The sequence below is a fragment of the Danio aesculapii genome, chromosome 12 (genome assembly GCF_903798145.1).
Source record: "Danio aesculapii chromosome 12, fDanAes4.1, whole genome shotgun sequence".
NCBI classification, from domain to species: domain Eukaryota; kingdom Metazoa; phylum Chordata; class Actinopteri; order Cypriniformes; family Danionidae; genus Danio; species Danio aesculapii.
In genome coordinates, this window is record NC_079446.1 from 10130008 (window position 1) to 10148457 (window position 18450).

Sequence of the window (18450 nt, forward strand, 5' to 3'; positions counted from 1 at the left end):
GCTCCGAGTTTTATGTAAACAAGTCCCAGTAGCCAATCCCATAGCAGGAATATCGGGTCCTTAAATCAAATTATTTCTGACGTCAACCTGAAAGCGCACCTTTTACAGAAACGGCATCGGTTTGGGCGAGAGCACGAAGAAGATGGGCACAACAACAGTGTCAATAGTTTAAACTCCCTTTGTCTCCGTAGTTAGTTTTAAACGAGATGTTTGTGTCTAACATCGATTAATGAGTGAACGGAGGCTCTCAGGAGACCGTTGGTGTTTGTCCTCGTTTGAAGTTGGACACTGAAGTTGTAAATAAGGTTAGCTTAGCTAGCATCTTTTTTTTTCTCGGATCGATCCTGAGGAAAATATGGTGTCCTGGATGATATCAAGATCTGTCGTGTAAGTTTAATCCTCATTTATTTACATACATGTAGAATTTTTGAAGTCCGGGTGTTTAATTAGCCGTTTCTTTTTAACTGGTTAGCTTATTAGCATCCATCTACTGAAAATTTCACCTTGAATGTTTTTAAAGTGACGTTATGTTTTTGACCCCGTAGAGTTTATATTTGCTATCATTTAAAGCGTTAGTGTTTCTAACGTGACTTTTGAGAAACGTCCTTGTTGTTTTGAAGATAAGACCTAGAAACAGCAGTCAGTGTGTGTGCGTGGTGCTTAGTTTGCCATCACAGTTGGGCTGCTGTATCGCAGGTTTTTGTGTCTGTAGTGAAATTATTCATAAAGCAGTGGATCTGCCGGATGAATGTTTCTGTGTTAACGCCTGTACATGTACCATGATTTTTATTGGGGGTTTTGGGACTGTGGTAAAGTTGGTTTTATACTTGCACATTCGTTCAGTGACAACGTGTGACACGCTCCATTTACCATGGTAAGTACATTTACCTAATGTAAGTATGACTTAAAAACAACATCAGCACTATTTGTTTGACTAGTACTTTAAAAGTCATTGACTGCTAATGTGGAAACACTCAGAATTTGTAAATAATACTTTTTAGATTATTTTATTTAGTAGAAAGTCTGAATGTGTGAATATAAAACCAACTTTACCTCAATGCTTTTGAGTTAGGTGGAGCTGTCATTAGGTTCTGACTCATATCTCTGAACTTTCCATCTTTCTTATGCTAACTAATGGTTGATGTCATTCTACAGGCCTGGACACAAAAAAAACAGCTTCTTAGCTCTAGGGATACAAAAATATGTCTGTGTAATACACTTTTTTTTCTACAGCAAATGATCGAACCCTAATTTATACTACACCTTTTACTGTTTTCTACTTTAGCAGTTCTTTGATGTTACATCTGTCAGTATATGAAATCAAAATTAATTGCGGCCCAACAATGCTCTTCCCATCAGGAAACAGCAGTTTACAGGTTTAGTAACTTGGTTATGTAACCTTTACGTAATTATTCAGCTGTTTGCATCCATCAGTATTAAATGATGTAAAATATAGCATTCCAAACAGTTTAAACAAATAAGAACAAGCCCAAAATAAACATAAAACCAAACAAATTAAACAATCCACATACCCTATTATTGCAACTTAAACCTGGCCGCTGGTTAAACTGATTCTTACAAAGTAGGGCTGTACAATATATTATTTCAGCATCGATATCGCAATGTGTGAATCTGCAGTAGTCTCATCACAGGATCAACAATGTCAAGTTGGGATTATAATAAAGTTTAACCCTGAAATAGAGTGAAAGATGGATGTGTTTAAGACCCGTGGCTGTGCTTTTAAAAGGGGCATCTAAAGCAAAATTACTTGTATTTATTCATACAATGAAGACAATACACTGTAAAGTGTTATTTTTATATATTATTATTATTATTATTGAATTTCTGTACCTACTGTTAGGCCTTATTTACGCTGCCAGTTAAATGTGACCCAATTCCAATTTTTTTGCTCATATGTGACAGAGATCGGACCTGTTCTATGCCCATGTAAACACAAAAAAAAACGCATGGATTCGGATATTCAGAGATCAGTTTCAGGCCTCCTTCATATGTGGAAATAAAACAGATATAAATTGGATATGTGACAATGTGACTCAAGTAAACAGGCAGATCGGATTTATCTGCTTGTTAAGTGTGACGTCACGCGAAGTGGCTTCTGGGTCCAAGTGCTTTATCACACTGTTTGGGGAGACAAATGGTAGTATTAAACGTTTACAAAGTGATGCAATACTTCAGAAAATCACGATCAAAGTATATATATATATATATATATATATATATATATATATATATATATATATATATATATATATATATCCATGCCTAATATCCGATGGCCAGAAAGTGATAAATTTTTTTCATAAATTGTTCAAATTTTGTCCAGAGACCGATGTGTACACTGATTTTATATAAAATTCACTTTAAAGTGTGATCTGACTAAAATGTGGCCATAAATGAATATTTTCTCAATTCAAATGACTAGTGGCTTGGACCCGGAAACACCATTCCATACGTCACCAATACGTCACAACTTAACAAGCGGATTGAGGCATTCTGTTTTGTACGTTATTAAACTTGTGACAATGTGGTACATCTCCGCGGTTTAATGACACAGAAGGAAGAGCGTGTGTGGAGACAATGATGCGGTAAACAACAACAGAGAAAACATGGAGGAAAGCAGTCAGTCGCCACAATTTGCTCCCACCAGACCTGAGATCTCTCTTACCCACAAATTCATCTGAATGGTGGATGATACCATATTTAAACCGTATGCGCAGATGCTTGAACCTGCCTTAATGCATGTCCAACGTCGTAAATTGTATGGCAGGTATAAACACATGAATTGGATATGGATCACAATTAAAGGAATGTGTCAACGGAATTGGGCATCAAGTGCTGACATGGTAAAACATGGGCCTTAGATTCTACAGAAAACCATAAAGTTAATTTGTATCGGTTCAATTTTAATTGTATTTTATGCAGATACTTCTCTATAAAATATCCTAATCAATGTATATAGATGAATTAATTTCAAACAGAGTTATAAGTCATCTTGTGAAATTATATTCATATCGCAATATATATCGCAGACAAACTAAATATCGCAATGTCAGTTTTTGTCCAGTATTGTGTATAAGTAAAACAAGGTTTACTTGTGAATGTGCCACACAATCATGTTTCACTACTTGTTTTGTTTTCATTCTTAAAAACTAGTTTTGCACAATATTGTTCTGTCTTATGTAAAAGTACTTGTATATTCTGTCTTAGGTTAGGTGTATAGTATTTATAGTATAGTAAGTATTTACAGTACAGTTAGTATAGTTAGATTATCGCTCTGGTATGTTAGTTATGTATGTGTTGTTTAAAATAGCTGTTACGTTCAGGGTTGTTTATATTTATGAGTGTTTATTTATGTAGCACTGTGGTCCTGCAAGGCACGACGTTTCGTTCCACTGTATATCCACACATCTAGCGGAATGGTAAAAAACCTACTTCACTTGACTTGTGAAATGCTACGTTTTCTGCTGAGATGACTTTGTTCAACAAAAAAATACAGCAAGAACAGTTATAGTCAAAGTATAAAAAACGTAATATTCTTTCACTTCCCAATTAAAAAAATCTACTTGTCTTGGACTTTCCCTGATGTTTACATTTGCAGACATAGCCAACTTTTTTATTTACCCAGTATTTGATAGTTTGTGCAATTAGATGCTATAGAGGACTTTAATAGTCACTCATCATGGGCAATCTGACGGCATCTTTCATTGTGTGCTTCAATAGTATATCAGTAATTAAAACAGGCAATGCTATAAAATGCATACAGACAAACTTTCATAATGACCAACTGCGCTTTCACATGAGAGTATCTAAAACATGTGATGTAAAGTAATGTTTTTTTTGCTTCTATTCAAAAATGTGCATATGGTATAATAAATAATATGAGGTATTCTAAGCTAAAATTTTTGGAATACCTGAGACTTAGTTTACAGCAAAAAACAAGATACATAATAAGTCCCCATTAAATGCAGTTGGCAATCCAAAATGTTTGTATGTCACCAAAGAAACAATTAACAATATATTTGAACCCATATATAATTTTGCTATAGTTTAATGGCATACATAATATAATCAGTATTAATAGAAAGCAATTTTTAATAAAAAAGTACAGATTGAGTAGTTGATGACTGTTTTAAAATCAGAAGTGAAACACTAAGGCCCGATCCCAATTCTACCCCTTAGCCCTTACCCTCGTTTTGCATGTTCACATGAAGGGGTAGGGATGTCCCAATTCTCTTTCCCAGAAATTCCCAATTATCTGTCCCAAAATTTCCCAGCCACAACAGCAGCATAGCTGCACCCAGAAGTAAGGAGATCCACAAATTAGTATTTTTTTTGACATTTTTATGAATTATGAACAAACACGCATATGTTTTAATACATTTAACTGCGTTCATGTTCTGTCATGCTTAAAAAAAAACCTGCTAACATAAAAACCACAAAATTTCGCAATTTCTATAGTATAAAGTACAATACATTTATACAATATAGAAAATAAAGGCAAACAATCGGTCAAATGTGCTAGATTGCTTTTAACAATTACAAAGAGAAGAGATCCAGCGGCAGATTCGGGATGGACTGGCTGATGTTTGGCTGCTCTCAGCTGGGCAGATGTGCTCAGAGCTCCCGCTGACTGCCTGGAGGTCAGATGTGAGAATACGCTGAAGCAGCTTTCAGCGCATGCCGGAGTGCGTGTATGATCACATGATGTGCGTTTTCAGCTGTGTAGTCTGGACTGAGAGCTTTTCAGAAACGCCAGTTTGGATGTGGATCATTTTTGTTCTAAAACACTATTTTAAAATGAAAACGTATTAGTGTAAACGGAGCCTAATCAATGATACTAATCAGTTCCTCAAGGACATTTCAGGCACTTTATTATATTTTATATTTTAATAACTAAAATGACTGATTTTGTGATGGCTTTTCTCAAAATCTATGGTGTTATTTACTTCAATTCTTGTGATCTGCTGTAAAAAGAACACAAATTTCTGTTTTTTTGAACTCAAGACCCATTAGACTTGCAAAATCCTGGAAGGACTGACTATTTAATAATAAACAATCATTATAATTATTATACACATAAACAGATATTCAATTAAATTTAACATAAAAATTATTCAAATGAGTTGACTGGTATACAAACATATAGAGGACATTTGCTTTTAGGCTTGGACAGATTTGAATGATTGATGTGAATGTCCTTGTTTGGTAGCTGATTTGCAAACAGCAGAAAGAGTATCATTTTGGTTTACTTTGTGGGCAAGACACATTTTGCAACGTGGTCCCATACAGTGTGCATGCAGTTAGGAAGAGACATAGTCAGTCATAAAACCAGCAAGTACCAATTACAGTCCACCTTGCTACTTTAAGGTTATAATTCTGTGGTCAGGACTTTACAGCAGATACGATGTAGAAGTTCAAATATAGGACAATAACTGTACGCTTATGGCTCGATGATGAGAAATCAAGACCGCATCGTCTGTTTGAATGGATCCTGTGGAGTTTGTGGACACTTTCATGACTGTTTTGTTTGCCAGCTTTGTCTTTTTTTCATTTCAAGCATGTACAATAAACATCAAAACATTCACAGTTTTTTCATTTTTATTTTTACTTTATTATAATTTTTGCAGACAGAAAAACAAAGAACAGACAGACAAACCCATCATGAAACGATAATCTGTGCAAAATGTAAAATAAAGCATGAAACAAGAGAAAATGGCGACATACAAAACATATATGACCTACAAAAAGACACAACAATGGATGTAGAGAGAGAAAAAACTTAAAATCAAACAACATTAGTAGTCTTTATGGTGTTTCAGAAAAAAAAAAAAAAAAGATTGGATCCCACATTTTATTAAATTTCGCAGAGTTCCCAGAGGTGGTGTATCTTATTCTTTCCAAATGTAAAGTGGAGGTGAGTCCAAGAAGCCAGTCAGAAAAAAGAGGCCTAACATTTTTCTTCCAAAAGCAAAGGATAACTTTTTTAGTTATGATCATGCCATACTGAACAGGTAATCGTACATTTCTGTTGAGAGTCTCAAGAAAATCTGACCAGCCAAAAATTGCTATCATTATGTCAGGGAGTAAAACACAATCATAATCCTTAGCAAAGAACTGAAATATTTCCAACCAAAAATTCTGAATTTGAACACAAGACCAAAAAAGATATGCTAAGGTACCCTCAGCAGCTTTACTTGTCACATGTGGGGGAAACCCGAGGGACAGAATTTATTAAGCTTTGTTTTAGAATGGTGAATTTTGTGTGATACTTTGTACTAAATAAGATGGTGCATTGAATTTATTGAACATAAATAAACTGATAAAAGGCATTGATCCCAATCAGTCTCAGATATTGAAATCCCTAAACAGTTTTTTAACGCTGTAAAAAATAGTACTTTTATTTAAATGTTTTTACTTAGAAGGATAAAATGTAGAATTATTTGTTAACGTCAGTTTATAAGTTGCCATCTTAGAACAGGTCCTACGTTTCTGTTCAGAAAGATCACTGCACTGTTTATGCATCAACATCAGGGCTGTTTTCTATTTAGATTCTATTTAGATTTTTTTTTTTTTAGCTTGCGATTTGCATCTTTTTTTTCTTTAGCTTTTTTGCAAGCACCCATCTGTGCCCACATAATTGTTTTTGAGCCCATCAATTAACTTATGTATCCATGTAAGTGTGTAAATAGGCATTTATTTTTTATGATTTTTAGATAATTTAGTACATTAAAGTAATATTTTTCTGTATTTAAGTGGATACATATTTATGTGAGAGACCTATGTAACCTTGTTTTTCAAGCAAGTGGATCTAATTAAATTTTCAATATGAATCTTAAGTAAATTAATTAATTTATAATAATTTTTTTAAAACTGAATCTTAAAGAACAAACTTAATAAAGTTATATATTTATATATAAAAAACAATTACATCCTCCAATAGGATTGTCACAATATTAAAATTCAGTCCCAATCGATACTTAAATTTTATAAACATCCATTTCCTGCTAACATTTGAGCGCTGTTGAGGGCATTCTTAAACACCGCTGATTTGGCATTGTGATTATGTGCTCCACAGAAATGACTGTAATTGGCTGTGAAGGTCATCAGTTCACCGAACTCACTGCTGTTTACTGCGTGTAACCACAGATACAGATACTGCCATACTGGAGCATTTTAAAACATTAATTTATTTACTTCTTTAATATGTATACAGCTTAACAACATGCTTAATGTTGATAATGGCTTTTGTGCATTTCACTTTTACCTTTCTTTAGAATGTCAATAAACCTCTGGACAAAGAGTTAACTTCAGAGTTTCAGAGTTTTGATCTCAAGAAAGAGTTTATCTGGCTGTCAAGTTATATTCAGTACATAGAGCAAGGACAGCAGTCCCTGTAAATAATATTTTAAACAGTGCATTTCTTGCATCTTCTGTAAACAAATATTTGAATATAAATAATCCTTTTAATGTAATGGAAAATATGCCGTCTCAAGGCATCTGTGGTGCAGCTTCCAATTATTGTCAATGTAGTGCAAAGTAAGGCTCAAGAATGGGTCCATCGTCCCACTTGATCAGAGATCAGATGTGACTAACAGAGCACAGTCATGTGACTCCACATGTTATTTTCAAAAGTAATTGAAAAAAATCGACCTGGAGAAATTAGGTTGTAGGTAGGCCCACACAGAATCTGTGTGCACAGATTTCCGCAGATTTTTAGCCCATCATTTATTCTGTTTATTTTCTTGAGTAAATGTGTTTAAATCTATATTTATTCAGTTTTTAAATTAATTACAGTAATATTATTGACTAATATAAAAATGTTCATCTGATTTATGTATAATGCATTAATGCAATACAATAATATTTTTGTCTTTTAGTAGAGATATTATATGAGAGACTTGCTTTGTTTACCAAATAAAGTGAATCTAATGGATTTGCATTTTAAACATTAAATAAAAGTTAAAAAGATATTATTTTTATTTCACATATTAAGGTTGTAGTTATGATACTCCCAAAATAATTATTTTTTAGCATTTTAGATTTTTAGCAAAATTCTTTGCAGAAATAGCAAAAACGTTCGCAGATTTCATCTGGCCCTAGTTATAGGTTTTGAATGTCGATTTTGGATTACTTTTATTTATTTTTAAAATCTTTATTAAACTTTTACAAATAAAACAAAGTAATTTTACAGAGAAATTTAAACAAATGTTATTCCCACCCCACTTTCTAAACAAGTTGAAATAACACTGATCTAAGAGAGAAAAGAAAACAAATAAATACATTTTAATTAATAAATTACAAAAATAAAAAATAAAATCAATAAATGAAAAAAGAAAAACCTGCACAGAATGCACAAATACCTTGATAACCCAATATTACAAACATTAATCCTCAGGTATTCATACCAAGTACTCAATTACATTTGCTTTGCAATTGAAAGGCCCTAAGATTTAGATGAACAGTTTGTAGAGATACTGACATGCTCAGAAATGAAAATTCTAAATGGATCCCATGTTTCAGAAAAAGCCCTAGTATTGCTGTTTATTGTAAACCAAATTTTTTTCCAAATGGATGAAGCTCATTGCATCTCGCAACCAGTTGTCAAAACTCAGAGGAAATCTTTGCTTCCATAATAAAGGAATACACCGCCTTGCTAACAGTGTCAAAAATGCAAGGGTGTTTGCAGTACAGCTCGATCACCCTGCTATATTCTGAGAAAGTCCAAAAAGTGCAATAAGAGGGCACGGTTTGATCCTTTGATTACTTTTCAATTAATTGCCCAGCCAGTACTACTCCCTGCTTAAAGGTCCTGTGAAGTGCTTTAAAATATACATTTTTATTCTAAGTTTGACATAATCTAAACTGAAACACAAAGAGAGGGTGGGACATAGTGTTGCTCTTCCCCCTTTTTTTGTGTTTGATCACAGCTTTGCCAGTAAAAGTGGTTGAGCTCAAGTGCATGAGATGAAAAGCAAATGTAAAGCGTCTTGAATGGGGCGGGGCTTGATAGAGTGCATTTGATTGGTTATGATGTGATGAGAAACTGAGGTATGAGGTGACGTGAATAAAACTATTGATCCATTTGGGCAGAAGTGACAAAGTGCAAACTTTACATGTTTTAAATCTTGTAAATACGAATTTTGTCACTGTTTTGGGGCACACTAGATTATAAATATCCTAAAAATTAATAATACTGATACTAACATCTAAAAAACTTTATTTTTATTTCATGGGACCTTAAAGGGATTTTTTTTTTTAACAAATGTTAAAACTAAACTTTCTTAAATGCAAAAGTTTTAATAGAAATATTTATAAGATGCATAAAAATGAATATTTGAATCAGATTACAATATTTAGCATACATGTAATGAGATCTGTAATCGGGTTCAATTCATTGACATTGACAAAAACACAACTAACGTCAGGCTTTTTTGTGCAAAAATACCTTTTAATCCTAATATGTGAATCGTATGTGCTTTAGGAGCCTCTCAGCATCTGGTTTGAAGCAACAGAGTGAGCGTTGCCTTTCCGTTTTTTAGCAGGAAATTCAAAGTTGACCTAAACCTGAGTGTCAAGGCCCGTCTGCAGATTGTATTTTTTCAGCTGCGCACCCTGAGAACGATACCCCGCTTCACCAAAATTCTTTCAAGACCACTCTGTGCAGGTCCCGTTTCCTCCAGGGGCCCACTGGAGGAAGACCAACTCTGTCGCGAAAACAATGAAAGACCGATGTGCAGCACATTTATTTGTGTTTGGTAGGGGCCGCACAGGTTCGGTTGTGGGAGGAGGAGGAGACCTCGGGCAGACAGTGAGGAAATTCAAAGCCTTGCAGCGAAGTGATTGCTAAACCAACAAGTTGAGCAGATTTTATGGCTTTATTGCACACTGTCAGGGCTGGGCTGATCTTACAGTACATACCCTGCAGTGAAAGAAACATCATAACTGGTAGAGCGGGATGTGTTCAAAACAAGAGAATAGGTGAATAACCTGTTATTTAGGGGTGTTTGTTAGGCACTACACAAAGGAGAGTTTAGTTTGTGGTTGCCATGCAATGACTTGGCACATTAATTAGTTTATTGCAAGTGATGTGACAGTTGCGGGTAAATCGACTGTTTTACAGTTGAACTGGAATACTTTGACAGTAATGTTTGCCATTTTGAACTCTATGGTTACAGAATGTGAGATGTTAGGCTTGTTTTTAGCATTATAATTGGTTTGCAACACATTAACCAGTGTGTGCTGTTTTTATCCACTCTGAGGTGACTTTGCGGCTTAATTTGGCCACAGCTTTCTCTGTGTTTCAGAAAATGGAATGATTTTTCGTGACAAATCTTATTTTGACACATATTTTTGGGAAATTGCTTTGGAATTGTTCAAAAACTCAACAATACACTCTTTTAAAAAAATTGACTACCCTTTCGTTATGTTGGGGTCTGTTTTTGCCCCGTTGACTTTCATTATAATGTAATTTTTTTGAAAGCAAAGCCATGACACCGTATAATCATGCATTCTTGATTGTTGGTGGTTTTCCCTGCTGTGAAAGGGTAAAATATGTCATTTTTGTTGTTGATCATCATTACAATGGAAAAAAAAATTTAGTTCATGGACTTTATATTGAGTATAGTGTGTGTGATCTTTGCTCACTTACCTTGATATGTTTGAGAAAATCTAAATAAGTAGCTCAGCTCTCAGAACATAATAAACAAAGTGTATTTATGCACACACTAGGGCTCCATAAAATAGGAAAAATTTTACATTGCGATTTTATTATTATTATTATTATTATCATTATTTTTTCTCTCTGCGATTATATATTGCAGTTAGGGATGCACCGATCCCGATACTTTGATTGGATATCGATTCGATACCACATATTTTTGCTGGATTGGGTATCGGCCAGCTGTTACCAATCCAAATCCGATCTTGCGCATGCTCTGTATTCTGTGTCATTTATAAGCCATGAAGGTAGCCTATTATAAGGCACTAAAAAGTTGTCATGTATCCCTACTATATCCCAAATGTTCTGAAGCAATTATATATAGTTTAATGTGAAGTACAGATGAATATTCAAGTGGTTAAATTCATGTTCACTTCAGCGCTTCCCGCCGCCATGCCTGTCAATCATTCTTCAGTCATTCGCAATTCAAACTGCGTGTCGCGTTCATGACAACACAACAAACTTTCTCCAAGACTATTTATTCTTCCCAGGGGAATACTTTCAGTGCTGCGAATAGTTTGTAAAGCATAGTCAATGTAGTTGTATTATACTTAAAAACAAAAAAAAAGAAAAACAGCACAGTATTGGGATCAGATCAGTATCGATCAATACTCAGAGTTTTGGTATCTGGATTGGATCAGTTCCAAAAGAATGGTATCGGTGCATCCCTAATTGAGATACAAGTACAATTTCACCAGAGGATTTATTGCTCTATTTGCAAAGCAATTACTTGAGATTGATTGGGATGATTTTGTTTGAGTGCAACCTATAGTATAGTAAACTTATTTTATTCTACGATAAAAATTGAGATATGAATATAATGTCACCAGATGAGTTAGAAAAAGAGTTTGGAAAGTATTTATCATTTTATATTGGGTTGATTCGGTGGGGGAGTGCGTAAAATATACTAAACAATCTACAAGCATAGATAAATCCAATAAATAAAAAGAAACAAATTAAATAAACAGCGTTTTATTGTTTTACAAAGAGTCCAACTGTATTCAGGTATACAGTAATTGAATAATAAAATATAAAATAATGCTGTATAGTCTTAGTTTTTTAAACAGTTCAATAAAATTAATTATTATTAACTTTTCAAAGTAACAAACGGTAAATTTTCTTATGCCTGAATTCTTTTAAACTGCTTACACATTCACAGACCTCAAACATTCATTCATTTTCTTTTCAGGTTAGTCCCTTTATTAATCTGGGGTCGCCACAGCATAATGAACCGCCAACTTTTCTAGCATCTGTATTACGCAGCGGATGCCCTTCCAGCCGCAACCCATCAGTGGGAAACATCCATACAAACTCATTCACACACATACATCGGGACAATTTAGCTTACCCAATTCACCTATGTTTTTGGACTTGTGGGGGAAATCACGCAAACATGGTGAGAACATGCACAACTTCACACAGAAACGCCAACTGACCCTGCTGAGGCTCGAACCAGCAACCTTTTTACTGTCAGGTTAACGTGCTACCCACTGCGCCACTGTGTCAATTGTAATCCAGACTCAACATTGCGTCACAATGTGACTATTGCAAAGAATCACATTGCGATATCGATGGTGAAACCATATATTGTGCAGCCCTAATCGACAGAAAAAGTCTGAGCTTAGAATGCAAGATTATATGGTGTCATGGCTTTGCAATCAAAAAAATGTGGCTATAATGGAAGTCAATGGAGCAAAAACCTCCTTCAATTTAACCGAAGTGTAGTCAGTTTAAACAATACGTTAACAAGCGTTAAATGAGAAAATAACCAAATGAAGTAATCTCCAAATATTATAGTAAAATGAAAATAATCATGCTGATGACCTTTTGTATTTTTTGAATTTGCTGTATTGTGCATTATTTATAGGCAGTATTTCATACTGTACGGTCAGCTTTTTCCATACTGGAAGAGAGAGGATGCCCTTTTTATACATTCCCTTATGCATATTTAATTATTCATGGAGCCAGACATGTTTCTGTAGTCTTCTCAGAGAAATATATCGGATTTCTATGTAAACTGAATAACAAATGAGTCAGCAGTAATTTACGTGACTGATATCTAAAAATGTGCAGAGCTGTTGGCTTGTTGGTGATAAGACCAAACTGTGTTTTGCGTGGATGAGAGTAGTTTATTCTATTAAAAGTGAATCTATACAGCTATACATTTATATTTAACTTAACTATTTGCACATTTCTGTTATTTTTTTTGGCTCTTATGCGTCTTTTCACTTTGAAAATGTACAGATTTAACTTTAATAGTCGGTAAATAAGTAGGGGAGAGCGGGGCACAAAGTAAAACTTTTTGGTTTTGGCCAAATGAACAAAGTAATGGGGTTAGACGAACATTATTTTTTTTCGCCAGCAACACACAAGCCTCTCCTACAAATGAGCACTGAAAGTATGATCACTGGACCTATGGTTTCTGTGCAGTATTCCCAAAAGTAAAATAGAAAAGTTATTATTTACCCCACCTGCGGGGCAAGTTGTAACGGACAGAGGGTTAGTTGCAACACATGCTTAAAAAGTCTTAACACAATTCACACAAAGATTTCACACAATAAATAAAAATTCTGTTTACTTTAAGTAGTATATTTCCTTAGTACTTAACTCAATTTTTTATTCTACATAGCACAGCATGTTTATTTATTTGTCTATTGGATAAACACATTTGGTTTTATTTGCGTTACTATCCATTATTATACAATGCATTTTCTTTATTAGCAGTTAAATGTATTTTTTCTGTAAATTTGTTTTTATTATTTAAAAAGTTCCCAACATTACACTTAAAATTAAACAATTATTTTGTTAGTTTAATTGGTGCCCAACAACAATCTCACAGCAATTTGTAACTTTTTGATTTAGTGGCTTATTCGTATGAATTCCTACGATCTAATTCGTACAATTTATTATGATTTGCTCATCCTCCAATGACTGTTGGGTTTAGGGGTGGGGTTAGGTGCCACGCCTCCTTTTTAAAATCGTTCTATTTCGTACGACTGAACTCATACAAATTCGTACGAATTAGCCATTAAACTGACAAAACGTAAAATACTTGTGTTTTCTCGTGACATCAGGCCAACAGTCTGTGGCTTAATTGTAACACCTTGTTACAACTAACCCTGCTGTGTCGTGTTTTCCTCAAAAAAAAAACTGGTTAGCAGTCAGTTTTTTTTTTTACATTTTTAAAAATGGTTCAATTTTTCAGCCTAGAGAACGGTAATCATAACAATATAAGATTTTATGTACATACATTCACAGAAGATTTTTATATATATTTTTTTAAATAAATACTATAGTGTACTTTTTTTTTGCCATACTGACACCTACAATAGAGATCGAGATGTTGTACAATCAGCTAAAATAATGCTGGAATTGTTTTTATGTATGGACGATATATATTGCAGAACAAAAAATGATTGAGGTCATGTCCATGTGTTGTGCTATAAGTCAGTATATTGATTTCTGGGACAGGCCTAGCTGTGATCATGTGATGTGATATGCACTCAAAAAATGCTGTTTGTTCAAACTACTTATTTAAAATGAGCTGCAACAACACATTTCTTGAGGTTTTTAGGTGGACAACTTAAATGTTTTGTGTTTTATCCACATTAATTTGTAAACAAATAAGTTAACTTAATTTTTTCATGTTGTCCAAACACAAGTCTATTGTGTGGAACCCGGCATTTTGACAGTTCTGTTTCAGTATTGAAAAACAAATGTCTTGCTGCTTGAGTGCTGTTTGGTTAGAACATTGAAAGTAGCTGTTTCTTCATTATCTTCATACTAGAATCGAACTGTGGGGAAAAACCTGCAGTCTACAGTCAGTCTGGTAATTCGCTGAGCAACGTTGTAGGTGAATTTCCTCATTTGACGCTGATTAAAACAATCGTCCAATGAAAGAAAAATACTAGTTATTAGACAGACGGAGCCGTGTGAATGCGAGTAACAGATCTGTAAATTACAGTGCTCCGGGGAGAGAGCGGAAGGGGGAAGGGTTGAGAGATGTGTGGAGCCCAACACCATTGTTACAGCCTGGTGCCTCTGCTGTTTCTATGGAAACAGGAAAATAAACTGCTGCCAAGGTGGATCCTTGGATGAGGACTGTGTGCAACAGGGAGAACTTTGTGAACGTGTGCTGGACACATACACTGCACAAATGGCAGAATTCTGGTGTGTAAAAAGATCATAAGATAACATCGTTATTATTTCTCTTAGGTTAGTTATTGTAATCGTTGAAAGCTTGATTAATGTTAAATTGACCGTTGAATATAATTTTTTAAATCAAAATTATTGTTTATTACTCAGTTAAAGTACTTGGGTTAAAAATACCCCAACATATAACCCAACTATAGGTTATTATAGCACCTTCCCAACTATGGGTCATTTTAACCCAATGTATTGGGTTATAAAATTTAACCCAATGCATTAAGCTATTTTAATTAAATGTTATTTTTTCCATTCTGGTATTACAATTGCAATTATTACATGTACTACTATTAATTTTATAATTATGACTGTGCAAATAAAACACACAGTTTAATAAACATTGAAAATGATTTATTTCCATTACATTTTAAGTTCTTAATATAAATCAGCTATGAAGCGTGCATTTGTATCATCAATAATTAAGAGTGCTGGTGAAACAGATATAAAAAACATGACATGGAGAGGTAATTTGATAAAAAAAAAAAACAGTATTATTGTGTTAAAGCTAGGGCTGCACGATTCTGGCCCGATTTGATTATTTTTTTGCTTAAAATCAAGATCACGATTCTTTCTCACGATTCTTTACATGTAAAATAAAGGTTAAGATGAGTAGGCTATTATTATTGTTAATTCTCAAACATTTCATCACCTTGGAATTATAAGGTTCTATCTGCATTCTGAATGATTTTGAGATATTGAGCTTCAGAGTTTTTGCAATCCATATAGCAAACAGTATGTGTGCAACATTTTTTTTTTAAGTCTTAAATTGTAAACAATAAGTTGTCATTTAATAAGAATATGTCAATAACTCAGTTTTGACAAAAATGTCAGATAGAATCTTATAATTCTAAAGTGACGATATGGTAAAACAACAATAATAATATTAGGCTTAGGTGTAGGTCTACTGTTGCTTAAAATGCTAAATTTTGTACAGTCATTATGGTGGACTTGAACAGACTTAATATGTCCTGTTTGTTAATTCACAGTTAAATGATGACATCAGAATATAACTATTCATAATTATAAAGTTGAATTATTATGTGTAAGACATGTGCTTGTCATTTGTCATTGACAGCATTATTAGACCATTTGTTTTCACTGGTAAAATCAGACACTTGTAATTATCAGATTTCTTTTTGCATTAGATTCAACATTATATAAGCTAGAGTAGCTATACTGACATTGTAAAACATTTATTTTCATGCACAACACTTTTTGTATTCGTTATGAAAGAAAAAAACATGTCTAATGCTTGTCGTAATCATAACCTTAAAATGCGACATGATCATTTAAATGATTTGCGGCCGGCCAGTTTCATTTTCACTTCCTAGTGCGGCTCATGGCTGCCGTCTCTGTGATAAAACACACACACATGGAAATCATTCTTTCAGCGCGGCTCTCAAATGATCGCTCTGTGCAACAAACTGAACGTTATGTACAACTTTATTACTTGTTATTCACAGCCTACGCAGGTTCTGTTCACTAAAGTAGTCGTCATATCGTGCTGCGTGCACTCGGGCGCATTCTCGGTAGCTCGCAGTCAGCTCATGTGTGATTTCGCGGTCGCGAATACATCATTACATGAAGACAGAAATGACATTTCTGGGTGAATTATATCTATTAAATACAGTATGTGACACTCTTAACGCCATTTGAAGGTGTTCATGTTCCTGTGAAGACTTGTGCATCTGCCTTTAAGCTTCTCTCCTGACCTTGAAAAAATAATTGGCTGAATCGTAGAAAAGCTGAATTAAGATCGTGTGTAGGGTCGATTCGAGATCGTGATCTTTTTTCCAATTAATCGTGCAGCCCTAGTTAGAGCTTAGACGTAATAACACAAAAACAACATTATGTACATCGTACGCATACTAATACAGCTGTTGTGTGTCAGTTAAATCAGTTGACTATTGAAATTCTAAATTTTTAACCCAACTGGTTGAGTTATTAATAAATAACCCACTAAAGGTTAAAAATAACTCAACAAAGCACCACATATTTAACCCAACTGGTTGAGTTTTTAATAAATAAATAACCCAATAAAGGTTAAAAATAGCTAAACGAAGCACCAAATATTTAACCCAACTGATTGAGTTATTAATAAATAACCCAATAAAAGTAAAAAAATAACCCAACAAAGCACCAAATATTTTTAACTCTTGGGTTAAATAAATAACTAAACATTTTTTAGAGTGTATTATGTATCAAATATCGATTCAATAAAAATTAATCTGTTATTTCAGGTGTTATCCATATATCGCCGTTCATAATAATTATATTAGGCCTATGTGTTGGTCTACTGCTGGTTAAGATGCTACATTTTGTATAGACTTTGAAAGGTGACTTTAAATGAACAGACTTTAAAAATTTCCTGTTTTTTAATTAATAGTAAAATGATTACATCAGAATAATACTATTCATAAATCTAAAGTTGAATTATGTTTGTGACATATGCTTGTGATTTGTCATTGAAAACATTATTAGATATTTTTTTCCACTGGTAAAATGAAACATTTGTCATTATAAGATTCCCTTTTGAATTACATTCAACATTATATAGGCTAGAGTATATAGGATGTGTTATTCTGTCACAGTAAACTATTATTTTTAATGCACTGCACTCTTTGTTCACTGTGAAAGAAAAAACCATGTCAAATGCTTGCCGTAATGATAACCTCACAATGCGATATGATCATTTAAATGATGTGCATGCTGATTTTACATTTAGTGCCGAGTGCACTCATGTCATGGCCGCAGTCACATTGAGGAAAAAACACTCGCATGCAAATCTTCCCGAGGGGCTCCCAAACAATCACACTGCAACAAACTGAACGTTATTTACATCTTTACTACCTGTTATTTACAGCAGGTTCTTTTCAGCAAAGTAGTCATCATTAATGGTGTGCCATCGCACTCTCGGTTGTAAACAATTTGTGTGTTAGCTCACGTGATTTCGCGGCCACGAATAAGTCATTACATGAAGACAGAAATGACATTTTGGGGTGAAATATACCAGTATGTGACACTTTTAACACAATTTGGAGGTGTCCATGTTGCTGAGCAATGTATGTAAAACAATGTAAAGACTTGTGCGACCCCCTTTACACTTCTGTCCGGACCTTGAAAATATAATTGGCTGAATCGTAGAAAAGCTGAATTAAGATAGTATGTAGGGTCGAATGGAGATCACGATCTTTTTTCGATTAATCGTGCAGCCCTAATTCATATCGCAATATATATCGTAAAATAAAAATAACCTCAATGTTCGATTTTTCCAATATCGTGCAGCCCTATCTGATACCTTGTTTTATTTATGATGTACAGATGATTTGTAGTTTGCGATTTTTCTCATCCATTGTGGCATCTCTATAGATGTTGCATCATAAGCAACAATGGTGAAGACACCGTGTAAGTGTAAAAATGCTGAGTTTTCAAGCTGCTAATGGAGAGGGCTGAATTTCTGGGTCACGCTTTGTCTATAATTGGCAGTGGGAAACAGCACAAGCTGT

The 18450-nt window shown here is 34.1% G+C and overlaps 1 protein-coding gene across 1 annotated transcript in view; it reads left to right on the forward strand.

Annotated features, from left to right (window-relative positions):
• Positions 1 to 86: 86 nt before the first annotated feature.
• The window catches only part of reep3b (receptor accessory protein 3b), a 58626-nt gene continuing 40262 nt past the window's right edge, over positions 87 to 18450 (forward strand). The window contains exon 1 of the mRNA XM_056469681.1: positions 87 to 387. Coding sequence (XP_056325656.1) covers positions 356 to 387 — 32 coding nt within the window. The 5' untranslated portion in view covers positions 87 to 355. The remainder of the gene's footprint in view (positions 388 to 18450) is intronic.